This window comes from Gopherus flavomarginatus, chromosome 1, assembly GCF_025201925.1.
Source record: "Gopherus flavomarginatus isolate rGopFla2 chromosome 1, rGopFla2.mat.asm, whole genome shotgun sequence".
Classification (NCBI taxonomy): Eukaryota; Metazoa; Chordata; order Testudines; family Testudinidae; genus Gopherus; species Gopherus flavomarginatus.
Genome location: NC_066617.1, coordinates 364,412,354 through 364,440,001, shown reverse-complemented (window position 1 = coordinate 364,440,001; position 27,648 = coordinate 364,412,354). Strand labels below are relative to the sequence as shown.

Here is a 27,648-nt window from a genome sequence, read left to right as displayed (position 1 = left end):
GCCCCCCCTTATGTGTCTCTGGGCTCAATGGACTGTGTCAAGCAGCATTTTCAAGCTGCCACCCTTATCAGTCCCAGATTCAGCATGTCCCTATCCTCACTCTCACATCACAATTGTACTGGCAGTAACCTACTTGATGAGCAAACCCCACAGTACATTGGGCGCTGCAGGGATCTTTAGCTTAGGCAAAAGAAGTGTTGCTGTAGAATAAATGGGGGAAGCTAAAAACACAAAAGAGTAAAGTTCAGCAAGAGAGAGAGAAGCAACCAGCTTAACTATAAAAGTTATGTATTGAATTATAGTGATAACTACACAAGGAGGGATAAACCAACATAACCTACATTATTAAGGTTAATACCGAAGGTAGAAAGGAAAACAGAGAGAGAGAAGGATGGGGATCTCACCCAATCCATGAGGCTTGAACTGGTTAGGGTTCCCCGGTAATGGTGGTAGCTCAGGGTCCTGAGGGCAAGAGACAGGCAGAGTCCCCAGCACAATTAGTCAGGAGAATATGGAGTCCCAGTGGAACTGATGCAGAGTTTGGATCTAAGCATCAGAACACTTACTTGAACACAGGCAGGGAGTTTTTGTAGAGAAACAACAATGGTTCAAGGGAGAACACTAGATTTGTTTATGGTTAAACTGATTACTCAAGGGTTTTCTTTAGGCTAGACAATAGGAGCTGGTCACTCTTGGCTATGGGTTGTGTCTTCTTCCAGGGAGCTCACAATGCAACTAGGCTGCTTCAGTATTTTGGATATCAGTCAAGGATTCATTACTAGAATTGGTCTGATAACTGCTGAGCTGGGTGTGGGCAGGTGTAGGTTCATTAACATCTGGAGCAGAGATTCCCATGATGCAGTGCTTCCCTGCTTTTTCTGGTCCCAGAGTTCAGTGTGGTTCTCTGTTCTTCATTCTGTATGCTAATCCCTGTCCCGTCTTTCATGCAGATAAGGCTAGGGGAGTTGTCTCTGATCTCCATTCTGTATGCAGGCGGAGATGTCTTAATCTTGGCAGCCTTGTCAGGAGGGGTCTAGGTGTGTCTCCCAATGCCCTTCACTGTTTTCTGCAAGCCTTTTCTCTGATCGGTTTTGGTTCAAGCAGAGTCTGGTGTGTGTGTGTGGGTGCCTTTCATGAGTCAAACAGGCTAGATACTGCGCCTTGGTTCCCCAAGAAAATAGAGCTGACTGGTATCAACTGGACTCGATACCGGAGTCTGGGTCGGGTGCCGTATGATGCAGTAGAGGAGCCCTTCTCTCGGACACCACCGAGTATGAATGGCTGGAAGATGGTCCCGGTACTGGGGAAAAAACCCACAGATTCCAAAACGGTGACTGAGCCTGCGTCAGCGACTTTCCTCCGGGCCAGGTGCTGGGGGGGCGGGAGAGCACACGCACCAAGATCTGGTGAAATGTAAGTCACGTACTGGTGATGACTCCTTGATTGGATGCAGGTCTTCACCTCCAACTCTGAGGACAAGTCCGTTTGAGGAGGCCATGGGAAGGCGATACCCCTCACTTCCACCACCCAGTGCTGAGGATCTGGGGAATGATGCCAGTGAAGTCTTCACTGATGTCAGCAGGGCTGGTTTCCCTCTAGTCAGTGCTGGAAAACATGGTGCTGGATAGGAGCTTGGGGGTAAACAAGCTCCTTCTGCTCGACTTTGTTGCCAGTACCAGGAGCTGCCTTATTGGGGTGGGTGGTAAAAGGAGAACCAACAGGTCCCTGGCTGCTGCAAAGTCCTCTGGGGTGGATGCCCCCCTGGTGTCAGTGGATAGTCCGGCACCGGGACTCAACAGCACCTGTAAGCAGGGCAGAGTTGATTGTGCCACTTGTGAAGTGGAGCTAAAGAAGTGGCCCAGCGAAGGTTATACTCTACTACACTCGCCTTGCTTGTCCTTTCTTGATTCCAGGGAGTGTCCCCTCTCAGATAGCCATTGCTTGTGCTTCTTTCAAAGCTGAGGTGCTCGGTGATGAGTCTGACCGGCTTAGCTCTGACACTGGTCTAAGTGTGGTTTCCATCAGGACAGCCCTTAGTGTAGACTCCCTATCCTTTTTTGTACAAGGCTAAAATTCACGGCAGATTTGGCAACACTTTTGTATGTGAGCTTCCCCTAGACACTTCAGACATTTGGAATGTGGGTTGCTCACTGGCATGGTTTTGCCACAGGAGGCACAGAATTTGAAGACCAGAGATTGGGCCAGGCCCAGCCCCAGGGGTGAAGGAAGCCCCTCTAAGCTACAAGAGGGGTCTAACTATATACACTATTACTATATACACTATGTACACTCCTACTAGGAAATCAAAACTGAAGGTAACTAAATTTGAGAATAACGGAACCACTGATGAATGCCTTTTGGAAACAAGAGAAGTTGTTCCAGCGACCATTATGGGTGGTAAGAAGAAATTGAGAGGGTGTGGGGATGGCCAGGCCCCTTATACTGGTGCATGAGCGTGCAGCACAAGAGGGTGCTAGAGCTAGCCCAACAGATACCACTAAGGGAAAAATTTCCAGCTACAGTGTATGCAGCACACGCATCTGTAACGTGGAATGGACATAAGCGAGCACTCGAAGAAGATATAGCTGATGCCATGTTCAAGCAGCCAAGTTTTTCGCCTTCCTTTGCAGCATGGGGCACAGGTCTCTTGCTGGAGGATCCTCTGCACCTTGAAATCTTTAAACCATAAGTTGAGGACTTCAGTAGCTCAGACATAGGTCAGGAGTTTGTTATAGGAGTGGGTGGCTGAGATTCTGTGGCCTGCGTTGTGCAGGAGTTTTCTGTGAAGTTCTGAGGAGAAACTTATGTGAATACAAAAAGAGAAGCATAAATAAGAACAAAGCCTGTTTATTCAAATTAAAAAGTAGAATAGAAGAACAAAATAAATTGACAGTTTAAAAAAAAAAGAAAGAAATTCTTTATGAATCCCACGTAATTGGGAGTTTTGACACACCACTATCTCAGCAGGTTTCACATGCTCTTTCAGTGGCTGAACTGATAAGAAAACAATTGCTTTTTCAAATGTCCAAAATCCTTTGTTTTGTTAAACAAATAACTTCCCTTCTAATTTTTAGACCGAATACTGCTTTTTTTTCTTCTGGCTTTTCTAAAAAAACAAAACAGTAAAATGATTAAAGCATAGTCTATCTAACTGGCAAACTTTATGTTACCACATTTATCCTGCCTACAGTTATACAGCATCTGGCATTCAGAGTTCTAAGCAGTCATAGTTCCTTTTGAAGAAGCAAAAGTTAGTACAACGAAGTCACATTTCCAGTTTTACTTTCACAAAGACCCTCTCTTAGATACTATGATTTTATGTGCTACTGACTGATATGGAAACATTATTTGCTAAACCTACCGGTTTCCATGTGATATGAATTACTATGCCAAAACATTTTTAAAAAGCGCTTAAGAGACTTTAATGTTGTATAGCTAAGCACTCAAGTAAGGACATTTTCTTTCTTTCATTAGATTTATAATAGAAGTCTCACTATTCATCAATCTTATCCCTTAGAAAATATTATAAAATTAAAATATAAATAACCACACAGTCCAGGATTACTTGAGAAATAAATAAATAAATACATAAAATGACAATAAAAAATACAGATGCCTCCAGACCTCACCCGGTTGCGTACACAACCTTAACTCTTCCCTTTGTGTGAGTGCCTTAGGATATTGCATTGGATGTTCACATACTGGTTTTCAAATTTCATAGATCACTACACAATTTTTCTACGTATGTGTGTGTGTGTGTAGCATCTTGCAATGCATTTTTCACTCTTGAGTAGTTACATTGATGTAAAATTTCCACTATAACTTTATGCACTTATGCCCCAGGCCAGCAAGTAGCTCCATTAGGGAGAATGCCATGCCCATTCAAGCAGGAACACAGGACTGGGTCCTTAGACTTTTTACATTACCTTTTACTCTTATGTTTTTACTTTTGCTGTATTGCAATACCTTTGACAGTATCCACATACACTGCTTTTTTATCCAACTAGCAGCACAGCCTTTCCTCTGTTTAGTTCAGGTAATGAAAGAGTTAAATAAGAAGGAGGGCTGTCAATTAATCACAGTTAACTCAAGTGATTAATGCAAAGCAAATTACCTGGATTAAAAATAGTTGTGATTAATTGCAGTTTTAAAACACACTTTTAAACAACAATAGATTTTATTATAAACATTTTTGATATTTTTCTACATTTTCAAATACATTGATTTCAATTACAACACAGAATACAAAGTGTACAGTGCTCACTTTATATCATTATTTTTAATTACAAATATTGGAATTGTAAAAAAGGTAAAAGAAACAGTACTTTTCAATTCACATCAAACAAGCACTGTCGTGCAATCTTTTTATCGTGAAAGTGCAACTTACAAATATAGAATTTTTTTCACATAACTGTACTAAAAAAAAAAACAATGTGAAACTTTAGAGCCTACAAATCCACTCAGTCCTACTTCTTGTTCAGCCAATCGCTAAAACAAACAAGTTTGTTTACATTTACGAGAGGTAACGCTGTCTTTATTTGCAATGTCACCTGAAAGTGAAAACGGGTTCATTCACGTGGCACTGTTGTAGAACAACATTGCCAGGTATTTATGTGCCAGATGGTCTAAATATTTGTATGCCCCTTCATGCTTTGACTTGTAGATTGCACTTTTTTTTACAGTGCAAATATTGTAATAAAAATAATAATACAAAGTAAGCACTGTACATTTTGTACTTTGTATTGTAATTGAAATCAATATATTTGAAAATACAGAAAAACACCCAAAATATTTATAATAAATTTAAATTGGTATTCTATTATTGTTTAACAGTGTGATTAAAACTACCATGACTATTTTAATCTTGTGATTATGATATTTTTTATAATGGTTTGATCACCCTAGTAGGAAGCTGAATTGCCTATAAATGTAGGTGGCCTTGTAACCTCTTTTAACATGGTTTTCATTCTTGAATACTTACGCTCATTTTGCTTACTTAAGTGTACTGTTGACAGCACCATATACAGTGCTAAGTATTTTCTTTTCAATCTGTAGAAAAGTTCCCCTATGTTCACTTCAAGGGATGAGGCAGTTATCTACACAACTATATTACCTGTAGACTTTATGCCTATCTACATCACCAAACTTTCACTGGTTCTTTAGGTTGTTACGCATAATCTGTAATATGTGGTGTGCATATTTTACTTTGTCTTTTTTTATCTAAATGACTCTCCTCTCTCCTGGCCCATGATTAACTGGCATATACAGTACCGCAAGCAGGGCCCTGTGTACTGTGCTGCAAGCTATATCTCATTTCTAATGCCACCCCAGTACAGCAGTCTAGAAATTCTGAGACAGCTTCAAGGAAATGAGGGAAATGACTGTTTCAAATCCTTTGAAGATGTGGTGGGAAATTCTGGGTGACGCTACTGTTTCAGACTGTTTGCAGATTCAGGCATTAGCTGCACCACCTGAACCCTGTGCCCCAGTTCTGTTTCTGGATTGCTTCCAGGAATGGAAGAAAGGGAAGAGGAGAAGAGAGGGTTACTCATCATGTGCAGTAACTGAGTTTCTTTGAGATGGGTGTCTCTGTGAGTGCTCCACTTCAGATGAATGTGCATCCCTGCACCTGCAATCGGAGAATTTCAGCAGCAGTGCTCATTTGGATTGCACATGCGCCCTCCCCATCTCACACCACCTCCTGGCAGCTACAAAACACTGCGCGATCAAACTGTCCTCAGTTCCTTCTCCATCACTTCTGAATTCCAAAGTAGAAGGGAGGATGGTGGGTAGTGGAGCCCTCACAGGGACACCTATCTGCACAAAGTGAGTAACCGTCTCTTCTTCAAGGAGTATCCCTGTGGGTGCTCCACTTTAGGTGACTGTAGAGAAATGCCACTCACTGGAAGGATGGGGCTCCACAGTTGGAACTGCAAGTGGTGATAAGAGAGTCTTAGCAGAGTATCTGAGACTGAGTCTTACTCAATTGTGTAATGCCCTGTGAACTTTTGGTTTGAGGCCCAGGTGCTGCTTTACAGATGTCTGTGATGGGTACACTGTTTAGGAAGGCTACTGAAGTGGAGAGCGATCAGATAGAGTGTGTTCAAGCCCCTGGTCAGGGTTGCAGATCATCGTGGCGGTAACAAAGATGAATGCACCCGGAAACCCATTTAGAGAGTCTCTGCTTGGATATGGCAGAGCCATGGCTGCACCTCTTTGCTTGCTTCACATTTACCTCTTGGAGTTACTGTTTGTCAAGGTACCCCCCTCTACGCTGAACTTTAGGGAACAGATGTAGGGACCTGCATGAATAACCCCTAAGCTTATTTTTACCAGCTTAGGCAAAACAATTGCTGCCGCCACCAAATGTTTTAAAAAACCGTTTGAAGGAGAGCCATTTGGGAACTCTGCCTTCTCCCAAATATTTCCCCAGTCCTTATCCCCCTTTGCCTGGCAGGATTTGACTAATTTCCCTCCCCAAGTCTCTATACCCTTTTTACAGGGTAGACTCAAAAAAATTCCCCCCACCAATTTCTGGTGAGCCCAGATCCACAATCCTTGGATCTTAACATAAGGAAAAATCAATCTGGTTCTTAAAAGAAGACTTTTAATTAAAGAAAAAAAAGAGTGAAAGGAATACCTCTTTGAGATAAGAAAGCAAGATAGTCTCACAGACAACAGATTCAAAACACAGAGGATTTCCCTCTGGGCAAAACTTTAAAGTTACACAGAAAACCAATTTGATTCTCCCCCTATTTTGCAAAAGAAATTACAAATAGAAATAAAAGTAATTTAATACAGTCCTTCTCTAATTACTCACTACCCTGTTAGGAGTGGGATGGTTCCTTCTCTCTGTCCAGCAAAAGCTCACACAGCACAGACACAGGATGGTTTTTCCCCTTCCCCGATTTGAAAGTATCTTGTTCCCTTATTGGTCCTTCTGGTCAGGTGTCAGCTAAGTATTGTGAACTTCTTAACCCTTTACAGGTAAAAGAGGAATTAACCCTTAACTGTCTGTTTATGACAGTGTTAGTATAGTTTAAAACTCTCTCCCCATTTATTTTCTTTCAATTTTTTAAAAAAATATTATTGGTTAAGATTCCGTTCACGCTTTTAGTGTAGTGTAGCTTTAACCTCCTTCACCTGGAGGAACGCTACTGATGGGGCATGCCTGGATCCCCAGGGTTTAAATCACTTTCTTGCTAGAAGTTACAGGAACTCTCAATGTATCTGTTGTCTGTGTGAGACACACGTACCTCAGAAGTGATCTCATTGCCACAATCTCAAGTCTCATGCCAGAAAAGCAAGAGAGCTCAAGTTAAAACTTACCCTTATGAAAAAGTCACTGCACCTGGCTTCCAACCCTAGACCAGAGACCCTCTCCCTCCCACAGACACTGGTCTTTGCCAACCCCAGTGATGGCTTCCAACAGACATTGCCTGTCATCCTCACAGAGGAAATCACTGTCCTCAAAAAGGGCTGCTCGCTTTTTAACCACAACCTCCCCTTCCATGGAATCAGCTAAAAAGAAACAATCCCTAGCTCATTTGACACTCTCAGTACCAACAATGGCACTGTTGAGCACCTACGAGTCAGCAGGATCCTCTGGTATTGCTGATACTGCAAAACCCAAAGACCCTAAGTGGATGGGCTCTGAGAGGAATGGCAAAGAGAAGCTTACTTGCTCCTCCATGGTAGGCACAGAGCCGCTTAAACATGCAGCACCAGGCAGTTTAGTATCACTGCATTCTATCCCTGCATAGCACAGCCACATTTGTACCAACAACATCTACAACTTCAGTAGCACCACTACCAACACCTTCTGTGGTACCGATGCTCAAAGTTCTTGTGATGGGGTGCCTGCCCCACACTGGCCCATAAGGGGTTAATAGAGCCCCAGGGAGGCTGCGCAGGAAGCAGCCAATCACAGAAGGGCTTATAGGAGCTGCCAATCAGGGCTGGGCTTGCCCATATAAGAAAGGCTGGGGAGTAGAGCACCTTCAGTCCCTCCTGGAGCTTGAGGAGAGAGGTAAACTGGCTGCCTTGGACAGAGCAGTGCTGCGGGCAGAGACCTGGGGAGCTAAAGGTGGCTCCTGGCAGGTTGCAGGGATTTGCAGGTTGAGGCCCTCAGGCAAGGGCAAAGAGGGTGCTGGGGCAGCAGGGAAGTGGCCCAGGAAAATCTACTGAGGAATCGGAGGGGATGCCGCAAGCAGTGGCCATCTATAGGGTCCCTGGGTCAGGACCCAGCATTGTGGCAGGCCTGGGTCTCCCCCTCCCCCAAACTTGCCACTGAAAAAGTGGCTGGACTAAGGGACTGCAACATTCCCCTGTAAGGGGGAAGCACAGAGTGTGGCACAGCCAGAGGGCTGTGTCCTGAAGAGGATGCCATGGTCCTTGGTGCAACACAGGTCCAGGAGCACAAGTGACAGTAACGAGACACGACCAGAAGAGGGCACACAGGTGAACAGAGCTAATCCCCGGGACAGCCAGCAGGAGGCGTTGCAGTGGTGAGTCGCACCCCGCCACGGTTTTACAATTCATTTACCACAAAGTCCTGATAGTCTCCGCAACCCCCGAATCTCCCCTTCTTGGTACAGATGTTACTCTGGCACACTCGGTACTGTTCCAATCTACACCACCATCCAAATCGACCCCTCCTTTTTCCAGTTAGGAGGAGAAAGGGGACATTTACTCCTCATGCCACCCCTCACCCATTCAGACAACCAGCAGATGAGGTCCAATTGAGCAAAAACTTGATTTCAGATGCTCTGTTAGGGCTAGCTGTCTTATCACTTGCAGATCCAACTCTGAAGCCTCATCCTTCCAATGCGTGGCACTGCGCTACAGTCACCTAAAATGGAGCACCCACAGGGACATTCCTCAAAGAAGAAGAGGTTACTCACTTTGTGCAGTAACTGAGTTTCTGCAAGATGCGTGTCTCTCCCTCCTCCCCTCTACTTTGGAGTTCAGAAATTCACTCTGTGGTGGAGAAGGAACTGAGGGTGGTTTGGTCGCACAGCGCTATGTAGCCACCGTGAGTGGTGCGAGATGGGGAGAGCACATTTGTAACCCAAGTGGGCACTGCTACGGAAATTCTCCAGCCCAGGTTCAGGGAAGCACATTCACTTAAAGTAGAGCACCCACAGAGATACTCCTTGAAGATGAAGGAAAGGTTAAAGAGGAGGTGAAGGTGTAGAAAGACTGCTGTGGGTGCAGAGTGGGTGGCCTATATTTCTCCCCTCCCCCTTGCAGAACAGATTGCTGAGAGGCTGTGTGTTCTGTCATAGAAGCAGCAAACCAAGCTGTGGGGCAGTTCCAAATTAATATAGAGAGTGTAATTTGGACAAAACAACAGAGTTTCAGATATTTTGGTGGGTGTGGTTAAATCAGAAGTCAGACCTCTGACCGATGGATTTCTTTTTATGTGTGAGAACAGAATTTTAGAAACTAATATTAGCACCTGGAGCAGGACCTCCTTGCCAAATTCCACACCTACAGAATTATGGATTACATTGGACTCTGACTAAAATATGCTACATGCATATCTAAAGTTGCAACTGTGTGATTAATATATGAGATTATTAGAAAAATAATATAAAACCATGTAATTAAGGAATGTATAATAAAAGTGTACTCACAACTGGTCAAAGATAATTTTGTGGTTGCAATTTTAACTTTGGCCTCATCTGACTTTTGAGTATTTAGTCATGCAACCCTAACACTTCAATTTGAGTGACAAATGCTAGAATTATCATGCTTCCACTACTAAAACATCCTTGGAATATTTAAATATTATTGATGACCATTTTTCTAACTCAGAGTGTTGCACTCAGCATGGAGGAGGTTTTTTTATTAGATCTCATCTTGACCAATAAAAAGGAACTGATCACAGAACTTAAAATTAATGCAAAATTAAGCACAAGAGATCATGACCTTTATAATGTACAAACAGAATAAAGTCCAGACCAGTGATACATATATTTGATGCTTTAAAAGGTCTAGTTTCACACAGCTGAAAACAATTATAAGCCAAAGCAGTTGGGAGGAAGAATAAAATCAGAAAAATATGAATGATAATTGAGAACTGTTTAAGAATACTTTACTAAATGTCCCAAAGGCCCACAAATGACGAAGATCACTATGAGATCCTTGGATGCATAAACAGAGGAATCTTGATTAAGAGTAGAGAGATTATTTTGCTTCTATATCTGGTACTGGTTCAACTGCTGCTGGAATACTATGGCCAGTTCTGGTACCCACAATTTAAGAAGGCTATTGATAAATTGGAGAGGGTTCAGAGAAGAACCAAGAGAATGATTAAAGGATTAGAAAAATATGTCTCATAGTGATAGACTCAAAGCTCAAACTATTTAGTTTAACAAAGAGAAGGTAACATGGTGAGTTGATTTCAATGTGTAAGTATCTACATGGGGAACAAATATTTAATAATGAGCTCTTCAATCTAGCAGAAAAAGGTATAATGGGATCCAATGGCTGGAAGTTAGAGCTAGACAAATTTAGACTGGAAATAAGGGGTACATTTTTAACTGTGAGGATAATTAACCATTGGGACCATTTACCAAGGATCATGATGAATTCTCCATCACTGGCAATTTAAAAATCAAGATTGGATGTTTTTCTAAAAGATCTGCTTTAGGAATTATTTTGGGGAAGTTCTATGGCCTGTATTATACAGGTATACCCTTGCCCTCACACTGCCCACTGACATTCTGATAATTTATCTGCATGCTGCAGGTGGACTTTCCTGGGTTTACCTTGAGACTGAGCCTTCTGACCAGGTCTAGAAGCATGGTGGTGGCTTCCTGTGTTTCCTGGTAAGATTGTCTCTTTAAAAGCCAATTGTCCAAGAAAAGGTACCTCACCACCGGTGTTGGTTAAAGTAAACTTCCACACCTACAGTACCTCAATGAAAACTCTCAGTACTGCCAAGAGTCCAAGGGGAAGGACCTGATACTGGTAGTGTTGCTGGCTGGCCATGAGCCTTAGGAATCTCCTGTGTGCTGGTTGAGTATTCACATGGAAGTAGACCTCTCTTAGATCAAGGACTGTGAACCAATTTCCTGGATTTATAGAAGGCATAATATACAAGAAGGTCACCATTCTGAACTTCAGGTTGCAGATAAATTTGTTCAGTTCCCTGCAGTCCAAGATGGGTCCTGTCTTTTTAGGACAAGGAAGTACCTTGAATAAACCCCTTTCCTTTTCTCGCTGAAGGTGCTAGTACTTCTGCTTTTGTTTTGAGGAGTGTCTACCTCCTGCAGAAGAATAAGTTAGTCCACTTCAGGTGCGCATATGCCTCTTGAGCCCTTGATTGGAGATTTCCCTTAGCAGTGTCCATTCAGCCTGCATGTGCATATTATGCGCTCTTGTTCTGCACACTGAGGATATAGAGAGAGCTGTATGGGAGAACCACACTCAGTTCCTTCTCCATCCAAACATCCTACTGAGAACAGTCTGAAGTAGAGGAGAAGGGAATATAGTGGAGCACCCATAGGGACACACATCTTGAAGAACTGCAGTTACTGCATAAGTTGAGAAACCTCTTCTTCAAGTAGTGTCTCTATAGGTACTCCACTTCAGGTGGCTCCTGATCTGTATCTCTAGAAGGAGGAGGGAGCTTCGGAACTAAGTCCAGAACTAACAATAGTACCTCACTACTAAGTGCCACCTTGAATCTGGTGGCATGGATCAAGGCATAGTGCTTAGAAAATGTATGTAATGGAGCCCATGTAGCAGCCCTACAATTTCTCAGATACTGGAACATTTTTGAGTAATTATTCCTTCCTGTATCAGAGGGGTAGCCATGTTAGTCTGAATCTGTAAAAGCAGCAAAGAATCCTGTGGCACCTTATAGACTAACAGACGTTTTGGAGTGACGAAGTGGGTATTCACCCACGAAAGCTCATGCTCCAAAACGTCTGTTAGTCTATAAGGTGCCACAGGATTCTTTGCTGCTTATTCCTTCCTATTTGTTGATGTAGAATATGTAGGCCATATTGTCCATCATGATCTAATTGATTTGCCCCATTGAGAGGTGAGAAATGAAAGCAAGCATTCCTGACTGCCCTAAGTTCCAAAAGGTAGATGTGGAGATTGGTTTCCTGAGGTGACCATCTACCCTGAGTTGTGAGAGTACTGAGGTGAGCTCCCTATCTCAAGAGAGATGTATCCATTGTGAAGATTGTTGTTGGAGGTAGGTGAATGAAAGGAATGCCAGCACAGACTTTGAATTGATTTTTCTACCAGTCTAGTGAGTTCTTCATGGGGAGGGAAAACATGATTTGCCTGCTCAGGAAATAGGTCATTCTGAGCCAGCTCTGGAAGCAGTGGACACATAGTCTTGCATGATCAGTCACAAAGGTGCAGGCTGCCATATGACCCAGGACCTGTACACAGTTCCTTACTGAGGTTCATGGACTCCCCTGAATGGTCCTGACTTATGCTAACATTATGAATCTGTCAGTGGGGAGGTAGACCTTGGCTGTCAATGAATCTAAGTATGCCCCTATGAATTATATTTTCAGTATGGGGTGGTATGTTGGTAGCAGGGAAAAAGACAGTATAGAGGACAACTGGTATACCAAAAGACCCTGCGTACCTATGAGCAGTGGAGAGTCGGGTTCATCTGAGACAAAGAGGTCTTTAGGAAAGTTAAACTTCTCCAGGACCAGAAATAAACTGAATAGAGGGGGACTAGTTAGAGTCTAAGCCAAGAGGTGTCAGTAGCAGTGCTACTCTGGTCTTTGTGGATGTCTGATGATCTGACTGCACAGTAGTTTTCTGTGATGCAGAAGCCATGGATGGTGTGGAGGGTGCAGAGGTCAGTACTGAGACTTTTGAAATATCAGAATGTCTCTTGTATGCTTTCTTTGGTACTGGACACCTGGCATGGGTCAGTCGTGGTTCCCATCAGTAGTGGGTACCAGGAGACTTAGAGCTACTGGAAGTCTCTTTTTAGATGGTACTGGGCACTCAATACTGAAGGAGCTTGGAGTCTCAACAATGCTTCTTTTTTGGGCATCAATTCTCTGAAGTGATCTAGGTCTCTTGAAGCTGACAGCTCTCAGAGGATAATTGGAAAACTTCTTCTCTGAAGCCTTAGAAGAGTCTCCTATTGTCTCTTCCCAAGAAGGCCTATCAGGAGAATAGGCTGTAATGGAAATCAACAGGGCACTTCAGTTACTGAAGACTGTTATATGTGGGGATGGTGCAGGCCTGGGTCCGATGAGGGTCAAAGGGAGTACCAACTCATAAGGAGTCTAAGTTTCATCTACCTGTTCTTCCTAGACTTACTCCCAAAACCAATACAGATTTGGCACCTTGAAAGGCAGGGGAGACAGCTAGCATGCCCATCACTAATGGGAAGTCTGTGTATGTCTTTTGGCTTTCATTAGAGGTACCCCTGAAAAGGTAAACTGTAAACCAGGAGGCTTCAGTGGGATTCTGGTGAATGTGCTAAAGCTGTTGGGGAGACTGCACTAGTTTCATGACCTAGGCATTTTGACTGCAGAGGTCACCACTGCCAAGAGGGGTCTCCTACTTGAGATCTGCTCCAGGAGTGTGGCCAGAGGCACAAAGCCAGCAACAGTGCCTAAGCTCAAACCTGGCCCAGCAAGCAAAAGGCATCTGGGATTCAATGTGTGGATTAGAAGTGGGGAAAAAGAGGAAGTGTGTGAGGGGGTCTCTTTCTGTTAAAACTTTCAAAGTTTTGAGAATATTTATTCCCAAAACTGGACAAAATATCAAAACCACAAAAAAAAAAAAAAAAAAAAAAGAAGAAGAAAGGACTTTGAAGAAAATATCCACTTTGAGACAAACAAAACATAACTTTTTAGCTTCCCAGCTACCCTCAAGGAAGGTTCACATCAATTTCACAATAAATTGAGAAGAGGCCTCCAGCCCTGCTGCTGGAGAGGCAGAGAACCCCTTCACTCTGTTTCCCAGCCAATCCCCTCAAGTTTCCAGAGCAAGTAAGGTGCTGTCATGGTGCTCTGCCTGTCTGTCCCCCAGAGGCAGCTGGGAAAGTGGGCAGGCAGAACTTCCGATTCAGAGCCTGTCTGTCCTCCTGGAGCTAAGGGAAAGGTGGGAAGGTAAAGCACAGCAGTGCTGTCCTTCCCCATCCCCTGGCACTGCGGGGAGATGGTGATTGATGAAGATTTAGTAGAATCTGTACTAGATTTGATGAAACATTTTATTCTGCCTAATTGGCATTTTCTGACTAAACTAAGTTTTGGAAGAAAATTTCCAACTGGCCCTAAGTTAGATTTCCTCACAGCAGTCTGGTGAGTGTCCAGCAGGAGGAAGCCCAACCAGATCTGTGACAGCACCCTAGGCTAATAATGGACCAGTTAAGAAGTGTAATAGAGGTGCTTTTGCAGGTGACCAGCTAAGTGTAACACTGGGGGAGCTGGGATAAGAAATAAGTAGAAGTGTCATAATCTTATATAGTGTAAATATGAATGGAATTTTACTTACTTGCTAAAGACCTGAGCAATTTGAGTTCTCTTATGCACAGCAAAGCTAAGAACCACAAGAAGAAGTATGCTTCCAATTGCTATTCCCATAATCATGACAATGTCACTATTTGAAACTTGGAAAGAAACAGACACGGAACATTACACTTTATTTTACTTAGGACTTACTCATACAACTGTAACAAACATTTCCGTATAAACAGAGGCTTGTCCCTGTATGAAGTGTGTATGCATCACACACACATACAGCTATCTCATATGTACATTAACAATAGTAGCAAAGAGGGCCTCCAAATTTGTTTTGTCTGCACAAAAAATGCCAGCATTGCTGTTTGTTTCTGCTGTGCATCCCCCCTAATCATGGATGCCGCGTGCTGGCAGCACAGGGGCAGGCTGTGTGATTGGCATATTGCACGTGAATTATGATGCAATATATCTGACCAAAAAAAAGCTAATGCAGTTTCAGATTGTGTATGCACAAGCAACAGATCATGGAGTAAAGAAAGAATACTTCTTTTCTATATGGGCCTAGAGTGACCACACCTAGAATTGAGTTCATTTCTCAGCACTACAGTAACAGAAAGATATTTACAAATCACAGGGAGTGAAAAAAAAATAACGAAACTATTAGAGATCTTGAGGGTTTGATTCACAAGGAAAAAGTAACAGAGAAACAGGCTTGGTTGAGCAATGACAAAGGAGGAACATGGCAACAGTCTACAAATATGTAAGTGGTCTCAAATGAGAATGCTCTGCTTCTGCCGACCCTAGTAATTCAACCAGAGCACCCCAGCAAATGTTAGTTGCCGCTGTAAGAGAGGCAGTCTCTCAAAACTTGGATCTCAGGCTAGACAGAGCTTTAAATTTCATACCCAACATCCAGAACTGCAGCCACAAATGAACAGGTACCCAGTACAGATCATACAACATTACTGTTATATGCCAATAGCTAACTCACTCAGTTCAAGAGAAGAGCCACTGCCTTCTGCACCAACTACCTTCTGGGGGCAGATCTGGACCCACAGGAAGCATGGAAGGAGTATATAGAACAGACAGGGTCCTTCCCCGTGACCATCCCATGAACAGAAAAACACTTCTCTAAGGCAATGGCACTAACACACAAAGCATCACATGGACAAAGAATTCTGGGTGATACATACACTACAGAGCAACAGCCTGAACTCATGTCTCTGGGTGCCTCCAGCTATCTCCATGATGTCAGCAGCACCAGTGTGTGTGTGTAACTGCGTATTTATGCAGGAGAGAGGGATTAAATGAAAGTATGTTGAAGTTGCTGGAGGAGAGGCTAGGAATTGCTGTGTGGAGGGAGAAAGAACATTTATTCACCTTAAAGTAACTTTGTTAAAACAAGCGTAGTAATATACTGTCCCTCTCCCAGGTGGTCAAGGAGCTTGTCTACCTGCGGAATTGGGTACACGTCAAATTGGGAAATTACATTGACACTCCGGAAGTCGATACAGAACTGCCAGGTCCCGTCTGGCTTGGGGACAAGCACAATAGGGCTCTGCCAGTTCTGGAGGATCGCTTAATGACCCCAAGTTCCAACATAGCTTGGACCTCCTGTTCCTCCGCTTCCTACTTATTGCAGCTGGGTTGTTCCATGGATGACCTCTCCGGGATTGATGCATGGCTATGAAAGTCCTAGGCAAAGCCTCAATGAGACACCAGGCTTGCTTCAACTGGCCCTCTGAAAGTGTATCCCTGAGCAGGGGTGTCTCCATTTCTGTTTCCATGATGGCCTGCATCCCCAGTTTGGGTTTCAGGGGGTACAGGATGATCAATAGCCCTTCCCTTTTGCACCAGGGTTTCAGAAGATGAATGTAGTAAATCTGGTGCTTCTTTTTCTAATTGGGCTGTTGGATCTCACAGTTGACAGGACCTGTCTGGCAGATCACCTCATAAGGATCCTGCCAGTGAGCTAGCAATTTTGACTCCTTGGAGGGGAGCTGTATGAGGACCTGATCTCCTGGTTTGAAGGTTTGCACCTGTATGCCCCAGTTATATCCTCTCACCTGGGCTCCTTGGATGGCTCTGAGGTTCTCTTTTATGAGTTCTTGGAGCTGTATGACATATTGGAGTAAACCCTTGGTCTGGGATAGGGTCTACTTCCTTGTCTCCCTCATGAGATCCAGCAATCCCCATGGCTGGCGGCTACATAGCAGCTCAAATGGAGAAAATTTAGTGGAGGCCTGCGGCACCTCCCAAACGGCGAGTAACAAGGAGGAAGAAGCTCCTCTTCTTCTTCGAGATGTCCCTGTGGGTGCTCCACTCTAGGTGACTTCGAAGCAGTGTATCTCAAGGAGGTAGGGACTTCGGATCTGGCAGGCATCTAGTAGATAACACTGCCCTGCCTAATCGAGTGCCAGAGAGAGGGCCCTGAGTAAGGGCATAGTGTTTAACAAATGTGTGCTCGGAGGACCAAGTGGCTGCTCTACAAATGTCAGTCAATGATACTTTATGTAAGAAGGCTACAGAGGTAGATACAGATCTAGTGGAATGTGTTCTGATCAATGCTGGAGGTATAACGTTTTTTATCTGATAGCAGAGTCGTATGCAATTGGAGATCCATTTCGAAAGTCTCTGGGTAGAGATAGGCATGTCTTTGGAGTGCTCTGTGATGGAGACAAGAGTCTAGGAGAGTTTCTGAAGGGTTTGGTTCTGTCCAAATAGAAGGATAAGGCCCTGCGCACATCAAGTGTGTGCACTGTGTCTTCGAAGGAGTTTGCATGTGGTTTCGGAAAGAAAATTGGTAAATGTATTGGTTCATTGATGTGAAAAGAAGTGTGAACTTTTGGAAGGAATTTTGGGTGTAGGCGTAGAGTAACTTTGTCCTTGAAGAAGAGCGTATATGGTGGATCTGCCGTAAGGGCTGCTATCTCGCCTACCCGTCTGGCGGAGGTAATCACCACCAAAAAGGTTGTTTTCATTGAGAGGTGCAAGAGGGAGCAGGTGGCTAAGGGCTAAAAGGGTTGATGAGTTAAACAGGACAATACTAAGTGAAGATCTCATGGAGGGCTAGGTGGCTTAATGTCTGGATATAAGGTTTGGAGTCCCTTCAGGAAATGCTTGGTGATGGGATGAGCGAAGACCGAGGTATTGTCAACTGTGCCATGAAAGGTCGTGATGGCAGCTAAGTGGACTCTGGACTCTGACGGAGCTGAAGAAAAGGTCGGATTGCTTAATGTCCAATAGATAGTCGAGTATGCAGGGAAGAGGTGCCAAGGTAGGAGACAGTTGTTTAGTTGAACACCATTTTGTGAATCGTTTCCACTTTCGGAGATAGGTGGTATGGGTGGATTGTGTTCTGCTGTGTAGAAATACCCTCTGAACTTGGTCGGAACAGTCTAGTTTTCGTTGGGAGAACCATGCAGGTACCAGGCTTTGAGATGAAGCATGGAGAGATTGGGGTGAAGGTGCTGGCTGTGTTGCTGTGATAAAAGGTTTGGGATGAGAGGCAGGGAGATCGGTGGTACAAATAAAATTCTGGTGAGGAAAGGGAACCACGGTTGTCTCGGCCATGAAGGTGCAATCAAGATCACTCTGGCAAGATCCGTTCGTATCTTTATGAGGACCCTGTTGAGCAATGGTATTGGGGGAAATGCATAAACTAATTCCCGGTGCCATGGGATCATGAATGTGTCTCCAAGGGAGTGTTTGCCCAGTCCCGCCCTGGAGCAAAAATTGAAGCATTTCGTGTTTTTCGCGGTTGCAAAGAGATCTATGGTTGGGTGACCCCAAGTGCGAAATATGTTGTAGATGATTCCCTTGTCTATCTCCCATTCATGCTCCGAAGGGAAACGTCTGCTTAACTTGTTGGCAGTGGTGTTCATCACCCCTGGGAAATAAGCAGCTGATATGCAGATGTGGTTTGCAAGGCACCAATTCCAGAGTTTTATGGCCTCTGAGCAAAGAGAAAGAGAACGAGCCCCTCCTTGTCTGTTTACGTAGAACGTGCAGGCAATGCTGTCTGTCATTATGCGTACATGCTGATTCTTGATTAGTGGAAGGAAGCAGCGGCAGGCATTCCGTATAGCTCAAAGTTCTAGAACATTTATGTGCAGGGAGGTCTCGGAATGAGACCATAGCCCGTGGACTGTTTGGTGAGAGATGTGTGCCCCCCAGCACATGAGGGATGCATCGATCACCATTATCAAAGCTGGGGAGGTCTGGAGGAAGGAGACTCCAGAGCAGAGGTTGTAGGGGACTGTCCACCACACGAGAGAGTCTTTGACTCGGTAGGGTATGGCCAGGTATTTGTTTAGTGAGTGCACGTTTAGTTTGTAAACCGTGGCCAGCCAAGCTTGGAAGCACTTCATGTAGAGACGTGCGTTCTGGACCACGAAGGTGCATGAGGCCATGTGCCCTAGTAGTTGGAGGAAGTCTCGGGCAGTGACCCGGGAGCTGCTGCGAAGGTTCATAGCCAGCAGTTTTATGGTATTGAATCGGTCGGGTGGGAGAGATGCCAGTCTGGTTGTGGAGTCAAGGCTTGCTCCTATAAACTCCAGGTGCTGGGTAGGACTTAATGTGGATTTGCTTTTGTTTATTTGCAGGCCCAGGGATTGGAAGCAATCGATGGTGAGTTGTGTGAAGCGGAGGGCCTCGTTGAACATGGAGGCCTTCAGGAGGCAATCGTCGAGGTAAGGGAATATTATGACTCCTTTTTTCCTGAGGTAGGCAGTGACTACCGCTAGGAGCTTGGAGAAAACTCGAGGGGCAGTGGAAAGGCCGAATGGTAGAACTCTGTATTGGAAATGCGTTGAGCCAAGGGTAAAACAAAGAAAACATCTGTGGGCCGGGTGGATAGTGACGTGGAAGTAGGCATCTTGTAGGTCGAGGGCTGAAAACCAATCGCCCTGTTCCAGGGCTGGAATTATGGTGGTGAGAGTAACCATCTTGAACTTTTGCTTTTTGACAAATTTGTTGAGCCTCCTGAGGTCGAGGATCGGTCGCCATCCTCCAGTTTTCTTTTCTGTTAAGAAATAATGGGAGTAGAACCCTTTCCCCTTGTGGCATTCGGGCACAAGTTCGATAGCCCCCACGTGAAGGAGATGTTGTACTTCTTGCTGGAGGTGTAGCTCGTGAGAGGTGTCCCTGCAGAGGGACAGGGAGGGTGGGTGGGAGGTGAGGAAAGGGATAGAATACCCAGTTGTGATGACCTCTAGAACCCACTTGTCGGTGGTAATATTCTGCCATTGGTGCAAAAATGGCTGTAGGCGGTGTCCAAAGATAGATGTAGGCAGTGCATACGCTGAAGTTGGGATGATGTTTACGAGACCCTTGACCAAAGGTTCAAATCTGCTTATTAGTTGGAGGAAGTTGGGGCATCCCGGAAGAATTGGGGCGATGCCGCTGGTATCTGGATCTCTGGCGTTGGTGTTGCTGTTGTTGATCCTGAGATCTTGTGAAATGCTGAGTATATGGGGGGTAGCATGGACAGTGATAAGGTTGATATCTGTACTGTCGCCTTCTGGTTGTAGGGGTTTGGATGCCTAAGGATCGAAGAGTTGCCCTTGAGTCCTTCATTGAGTGGAGCACCTCATTCGTGGTGGAAGCAAAGAGTTTATCACCATCAAAAGAGAGGTCCTCTATGGTGCTCTGAACCTTGCGAGGAAAGAGGGAAGAGGAGAGCCATGAACCTCGGTGCATGACCATCGCCTTAGCGGTGGATCTTGCTGCGGTATTGGCTGCATCCAGAGCTGCTTGAAGAGCCATGCGTGATATGATTTGGCCCTCGGAAACTAAAGCTGTAAACTGTTGTTTCTTCTGGTCTGGAATGTGTTCAATAAAGTCCATGAACTTGTTATAGTTTCTATGGTCGTACTTTGCCAGAATTGCGGTATAATTGGCAATTCAAAATTGTAAGGTTGAAGAGGCATACACTTTGCGACCCAGCAGGTCAAAGTGTTTGCCTTCCTTGTTGGCTGGGGTATGCGGAAATACTGTTGTTTGTTCCTTTGATTGGCTGCATCCACTACCAGTGAGTTTGGCGCAGGATGTGAGAAAAGGAATTCAGAGCCCTTAGAGGGAATGAAGTATTTATGGTCCACTTGTTTGCAGGTAGGCTGGCTTGGGGCTGGAGCCTGCCAGATGGACTTAGCAGGTTCCAGAAGGGCTGCATTGATTGGTAATGCCAGTCTGGATGAAGAAGAGGGTTGCAGGATGTCCGTTAACTAATGTTGTTGGTCCAGTACGTCCTCTAGATTGATTCTAAGCTCGCTGGCAACCCTTTTAAAGAGATCCTGGAATTCTGAAAAATCGTCTGAGGATGGTAGAGGGGAGAGAAGTAAAGCTTCTTCAGGCATTGTTTCAGTTGGTACTTCAGTTAGTACTGGGTCAGAAGCAGGAGTTAATTGATCCTGAGAATGGGAGGGTGCCGCCAAGTGAGTCTTATCATTTGGATGTTCGCGTCTTCTCAGATTGGAATAGCGGGTGTGCTGCCAAGGGAAAGGTGCCCATGGGGCCCAATATTGCCATGGTGGTGGAAAAGGCATAGGTGGTGCCATCCAGGGGTTAACGCACCAGGAGGCAGGGTCTCGAGGATAGTCTGAGACAATAGTCCTGTGCCCGTGGGTGAGAGGACTCTGAGGATGGAATTCTGATTGCATTGAAACATCACCCTGTAGTTCAGACTCCTCCTCACTGGAGAAAGGCTGTTCGGACCCTGAATCATTCGTAAGGGAGAAGCAGTCTTTAAGGAAGGGCAATTGCAGCGTAGGTGACACTAAGAGGTCACTTGACTGGGTAAACGGCAGCACTGAGGCAGCTGAAGATGAAGGCTGATAGAATTGCTGTGAGGGAACCCAGGCTTGCACCGGAGTTCTTAGTCTTGGCTCCGTGCCAAGTAACGCTGTTAATGCCGGTGTCGGAGTCGGTGCCGTGCTATTAATAGCAGGCTGCAGTGCCTCAGGGGGGTTCTGAAATGTCAGCACCGCGTTTATCGTGGTGCTGATAGGTGCCATAATCGAGGCAGGTAACTGAAAGCCTGTCGCCTCGGCACCGGAGCTTTGCGCTGCTGCCGAAAGCACAGGCGGGTTTAACGTGGAGCCGGAGGAGCCCGGCTCGTTGAAAGTGCTCAGGTGGGGGAGCACCGGTAAGGAGACTGTGGATCTGAGCGGAGAAGGTTTGTGTCTAAGGGCTTCTTTTGAATTTGACAGAAGGTGCCCTCGTTTTGCTGCTTTCTTCTGCTTTTTAGAAGTGGGAGAGCTGTGTCGGTGAGCGGAGGCAGAGTCCGCGCCAGGGTCTGAGGCGGACCCTAGGGATTTTTGAAGTAGAATAAGTTTAAGTTTTAGCTCCCTGTCCTTTCTCACTCTGGAGCTTAGTTTAGTGCAGTGAGCACATTTTGGGGGAATATGGGTCTCCCCCAAACATTTTATGCACTGTGAATGTCCATCAGAGAGAGAGACAGCGTCCTTACAGGAGGAGCAGCGCTTAAAGCCTGTGGAGCCAGGCATATCTGAAGCGGCTGAAGGAACAATTTTTTTTTTAACAGTAGAAAAAGGGTAAGTAACACTAACTAACAACTAACTAACAAGAAACTGTCTAACTACAAGTCATTTTAAGATGAGGAAAGAAATTCTTTAAGGAGTCTGCTGAACTCCATCTCAAGCCGGGGACGGTAGAGAAGGATCTGAGGCCTGGTCCACACTACAGCATTAAATCGATTTAAACAGCGTTAAATCAATTTAACGCTGTACCCGTCCACACTACAAGGCACTTTAAATCGATTTTAAGGGCTCTTAAAATCGATTTCTGTACTCCTCTCCAACGAGAGGAGTAACCCTAAAATCAATATTACTATATTGATTTAGGGTTAGTGTGGACGGAAATCGAAGTTATTGCTCTCATTCTTTTAATGAGCTACCCAGAGTGCACCGCTCCGGAAATTGATGGTAATCTAGGACCATGGACGCACACCACCGAATTAATGTGCCCTAGTGTGGACGCGTAAAATCGATTTTATAAAACCAGTTTTATAAAACCGGTTTTAATAATTTCGATTTTATGCTGTAGTGTAGACGTGGCCTGAGGGAACCGGCTGCGTATGCTCACTAGAGGTATACTCAGAGCGGGTGCCAGGCTCTGAGCATGCGTGGCCGATACGAGTACTGCTGCAGAAATCTCTGATCAAAGGTGCAGGGGCGCACTGACACCTAGAGTGGAGCACCCACAGGGACATCTCTCGAAGAAGAACTGGGGAGATATGGGAATTCAGTGAGTTTATAAAAATTGGAAAGTAATAACCAGTTAAAAGGAATGGGTGACTACTAGGACTGGGGGATTTAGGGTTATGGTAAAATAGAGAAATTCTACATAAGGAAGAAGAAAAATTCAAGAGGTTGGGTGGGAACCCCCTGGAAGTTAGGTAGGGAAAAAGTGCATCACCTTCTTTACACTACTCTTTTGCCTTTGGTGTCTATTTAGGGTCAGATTCGGATTCACTCATTCATGATGAATAGTACCTTAACTCCACAAGATCCCACTGATCCATTAGTGAAGTAAGGTGCTACTTGTGTAGCCCAAGGGGCTAGCTTTAGCATTTATTTTATTTGGCAGTAATGCAAGGAACCTATAGGCCTGTAACCTGTAAGACATTTGCTTGAGCAGTTAACATAAGGCTTGCGACCTATGAACTGTGGCACAGATAAATGGCCTAAACTTCATCCCTAAGTTTTGGGGAACTGGAAATAGAGTGTGTAAGAGGGAATTTTGTCCATAATGACATCAACCAACCACAGGAACATGAGCTAACACTGGCTTTTGGACAGAACGTCTGCAGATATCTGAGCACAAGACTGCCATAGCAACGAACTGATGTATATGATAATAAGTTGAGATCATTAGAATACTAACTAATAGGAGAAGGGCATTTTAACATTAGTAGGGTGAAGAAATACAGATAAGGAAGAGGGGAGAAACCCCTACTGAATATGGATTAGACATAGTGGCATCAGTGTAACATATTATAAAAGTTGCATCCAAGCCTGTGTGTGGGAGGAGAGAGAGGTGTAGCCCTTGGGAGGTGCCAGGATGATGACCATTGGAGGTGATGAGGAAGATAATGGTTAACATTTCAGGCAGTTCTTCAAGGGACGGTGTGAGTATATGGATGTTCACATGTACATGCTGTATTATCTCTATTCACTTTACTGGGTTCAAGTGTTTGTGACTTTGCTAAATGTATTAATAAATTATTGTAGAATAGTGACAGTGTTGCAACTGTGCACATCAGGGCTCCCAACTATACAGTAATTTTAATAATACTGGCCCTGATCTTGGGACAAGAACCTGTCAAATCTCAGAGTGATAACTGGGAATTCTTAAGTAATCAATATAATTAATACATAATCAATGGATCGGGCTACACTTGGTATGAGTAAGGATATCAGAATCAGGCCTTTTGAGTGTTATATAAGTAATGACTTCCAGCTCCTTCTAAGGGCTGCTCCAAGCTGACCACATTGCTGTAGCATAGCCTGGATGTGACAAAGGCGTGGGTGACCACATCAGAATACAGGTCACAAGTTCCTGGTTTTAGACTAAAAAACAGGATAAAATATAGAGTGCTTATTTTTTCACAGCACTTACTACTGGTAGTCGGAGGGGGTCCACTGTCAACACTTCCTCCAAAGCCTTTTAATGTACAGTCTGGAGGGGCCCAACCAAAATTACAGTGGCAGTTTTTCTTACTGTTGCATATCTGAAATAGAATAAGGGTATAAATAACATGAACCAAATAAGCAATTTGATGAAAATACTGCTTTCCTGAGCTCTAGGTGCAATCTTACTGCCCTGTACTGTATGGCATCACATACTAAACAAAAGAAAGAATGGTAGTTTCTTAGATGCTGTTTTATGTTTCTCCAAGTCTCTTGACAGGAGCACCAAGATAACTAGTTATCCAGAGTCTCCATCTTTGGCAAGAGCAGTTAATGTATTGACTGATTTATTAGCGTGCAATCTTTATCATCCAGTGGCTGACCAAAAGATCTAAAAATTGAACCAACTTCTCAAACCACTTAAATCAGTTCTTTTAGTTTAACTTCATTAGGGCTGTATGTTGCCGTTGAAAGACAAAGTTTAAGGGAATCACTGCATACTCAATCTGACAGGGACCTCAAAGCCTTTGAAAACAGAGCAAACTTCCCCTCAGATGAGAAAATCCAATGTGTAGTTATTAATTTCTTATAAAAGACATTTTAATATTATTGAGACCCCAGTGAAATCATGTGGAAAGCCCAAAGAGGAAAGATAGGAAGCGAGAAAGCAACAGCAGATTGCATATGGCAGAGTTGGTTTCTTCCTTCTCTCTGGCTTGTAATATAAAAAGTAAAGATCTGGGCATTTTTATCTTGGAGGAGTATGTTTTACCTTCAGAGCCAGGGGAAGCTGGCTTTATTAACCTGTAGGTTAGCATGGGATAGATTCAGTCTTACTGAGGAGAGTGTTGTCAGATATTTGGCTGTGTGCGTGTTCTCCTGTGTGTTTTACCGGGTACTGTCCCAACTCTGCGCAGACAGCTGGCACAGCAAACTTCAAGCGAACCACCCAATAAATCCACAGACTTGGCTCGTAGCAAAGGCACTTGGTTAAGTTTATTGCCAATGAAGCACGGTGCTAACGCCCCAGCTCAGTGGTTACAGGTACACTAACACATATATGCTTGTGATAACAGACAGGCTCAGGTAGTGGCAGGACTTTCCACTATACCCTAGGCCAGACAAAGACACTTCCGCTGAGATACATCTTTATACACTAATACAAACAAGTTACGTATCACCCTTTATGTATCAGGGTGCCACCCATTGCCTTGAACCTGTAGGTTAGATTAAAACATCTATATTTATTATGCTGTCATCCTGACCTTATCCTTAAGATGGGTCAGCATGTTCCTGTTATCTTTGGGGAATGTGTTTTTGTGGGGTGTTCTCATACCACCGTTCTGGCATGTGCTTGTGTAAATGTTTTGTGCCTAGCACCTCTTAGGAATATGTGTTTTTACAATATCAACCCTATGCTTGTCAACTCCTGTGAGCAGGGCCTGCCTCTTACTCACAAGTTAACTTTGCTTCATATCAGCAAGGTTTTAACTGCTTTAGGCCTCAGGCCTCATATCAGGCCCCTGATGCATGGGCTTATGTTATAATATAATATGCTGGTATTTGTATTTTGAATATAATCAACACCAAGTGGCCTTTTGACTAACAAAGGAATACTTGTGTACAAGCTAAATCATGGTAAACCTTAGTAAATGTACTAGGAAAATTATTTCCAACAGTACCGCTTCAGCATTCCAGTCTTTTAGAGTGTCACCACACCTTTCTCCTCCTCCTTGGAATGATCTGGGTCTTACTTATATAGGTTCAGACCCCTCCCACACCTATCAGCCTCTGAGGGGACTACTTAATTGGAGTCAGTTACTTGTGGTTTTTTCCCCACTCCCCCTATGTAGCAGTTCACTCTCTAACAGAGGGATGCAAGACTGTGCAAGCAATGAACTCGGCCTACAGAAGCAATGAAGTGTGCAACCCTCTAAATCCTATCCCTGTTAGCTCCAAGATGCATTAGTGTAAAGTACTCCACGTAGGGCTATTCTTGAAGACCACAGGAAGCCTTTATCTTGTGCTATGAGAATGTAACACCTGAGTTTCTTGTTCTGCACTGACTCCCCAGCTGACTGTAAGTGCAACATATAGAAGTAATTTTTTAGCAATAAAATCCAAAATGGCATGAGAACTGGCTATTTTACAGATCTGACTGCTTGTCAAGATCATCTGACTGAAATCTAATTAAGTCTAATGTGAAACATCACTGCTAAGAGACTAAGTTCAGTGTTCTACATATTATACTTTGAAATTCTGGGGATGTTAAAATCTTTACTACTTACCCCTCTGTTACTACATTTTGTGTAATTACAGTCGTAATCCAGAATTTTTATATTGACACATGTCCTGTTTATACATATCTGTAAAAGTTCACAAATAAATATACATTAGATAATAGAATGGCATTAGGAAAACCTGTATTCTGACTGGTTATTCTATGTGGAAACCACAATATAGGTCAAAAAGAAAGGTAAATGCTAAATAATTTTTTTTTTCAGCGTGATCTTGGCACCACAATCAAAACCCTCTAGAAAAGAGGAAGAGTTAAGGTTGTGCATGTGCTCATTTGCAGAACAGAGTTACTTCCACTTCTTCAGAATCCATATCAGAGACTCTGAAGAAGTGGAAGGGGTGAAACTATGTGGACAATCTACTCAAAGAGTCAGTTTCTGGCCAATAGCATTTCTCATTTAAGTATTCTTAGTGTAAAGCCTTGCACTATTGCTTTCTTGAAACAGGCATCAGCTGCCAACTTAAGAGAGTAATGCTGGATGAATGTATGAATTGAGTTTTAAGGAGCAACCATACGCGGTAACAGCTAAAAGTCATCTATAGCCTCTTGACTACTGCAACATCCTTTTTTCTAGCATCTCCCCATTGCTTCCCATCAATTTAAAATTATCATCCTAACTCAATTTTCTGACCAAGTACCTCACCTCCTCTTTTGTATTCATTCCTTTACTGTCTCACCCTTTATTCATTGCATTGCATTTAAAATTTTTACCTTCACCTGTTACCATGTCACCTGGTCAGATTTAATCATTTTTGGCCAATATTTTCAGCATTATTTGATAGAAAATTAGTCTGTTATTTTATATCCTCTGCCTTTTGAAGGATTAAGGAAAATTCCTGCTGGAGAGATTCCCAATGAGCAGCTTCACAAAAGAGAGTCTCTAGAGTATCAAATGGACATTTAGGATTATGACTTGTGCTTTATAAATAGGGCCGTACCAAATTCATGGTCCACTTTGGTCAATTTCATGGTCATAAGATTTTTTAAATAGTAAATTTCATGATTTCAGCTATTTAAAACTGAAATTTCATGTTTTTGTAATTATAGGGGTCCTGACCCAAAAAAAGGAGTTATGGAGGGGGACGGGGGTGGGTCACAAGGTTATTGTAGTTATGATTGTTGTACTGCTATCCTCACTTCTGTGCTGCTGCAGGTGGTGGCGCTGCCTTCAGAGCTGAATGGCCACTGGCCATGAGCCCATCTATAAAGGCAGAGTTGCTGCCAGCAGCAGTGCAAA

At 43.9% G+C, this 27,648-nt stretch overlaps 1 protein-coding gene and 1 long non-coding RNA gene across 2 annotated transcripts in view; one reads left to right on the top strand and one right to left on the bottom strand.

Annotated features, from left to right (window-relative positions):
• Nucleotides 1-10,752: 10,752 nt before the first annotated feature.
• LOC127039806 (uncharacterized) lies at nt 10,753-20,382 on the top strand. Its single transcript, XR_007771327.1, has 3 exons — nt 10,753-10,835; nt 19,067-19,153; nt 19,994-20,382. It is a non-coding gene; the product is annotated as an uncharacterized LOC127039806 (long non-coding RNA).
• Nucleotides 14,493-27,648, bottom strand: part of LOC127039436 (disintegrin and metalloproteinase domain-containing protein 20-like) — a 143,933-nt gene continuing 130,777 nt past the window's right edge. The window contains exons 17-19 of the mRNA XM_050933226.1: nt 26,401-26,478; nt 24,102-24,213; nt 14,493-14,611 (exon numbers count right to left, since the gene is read on the bottom strand). Coding sequence (XP_050789183.1) covers nt 14,493-14,611; nt 24,102-24,213; nt 26,401-26,478 — 309 coding nt within the window. The remainder of the gene's footprint in view (nt 14,612-24,101; nt 24,214-26,400; nt 26,479-27,648) is intronic.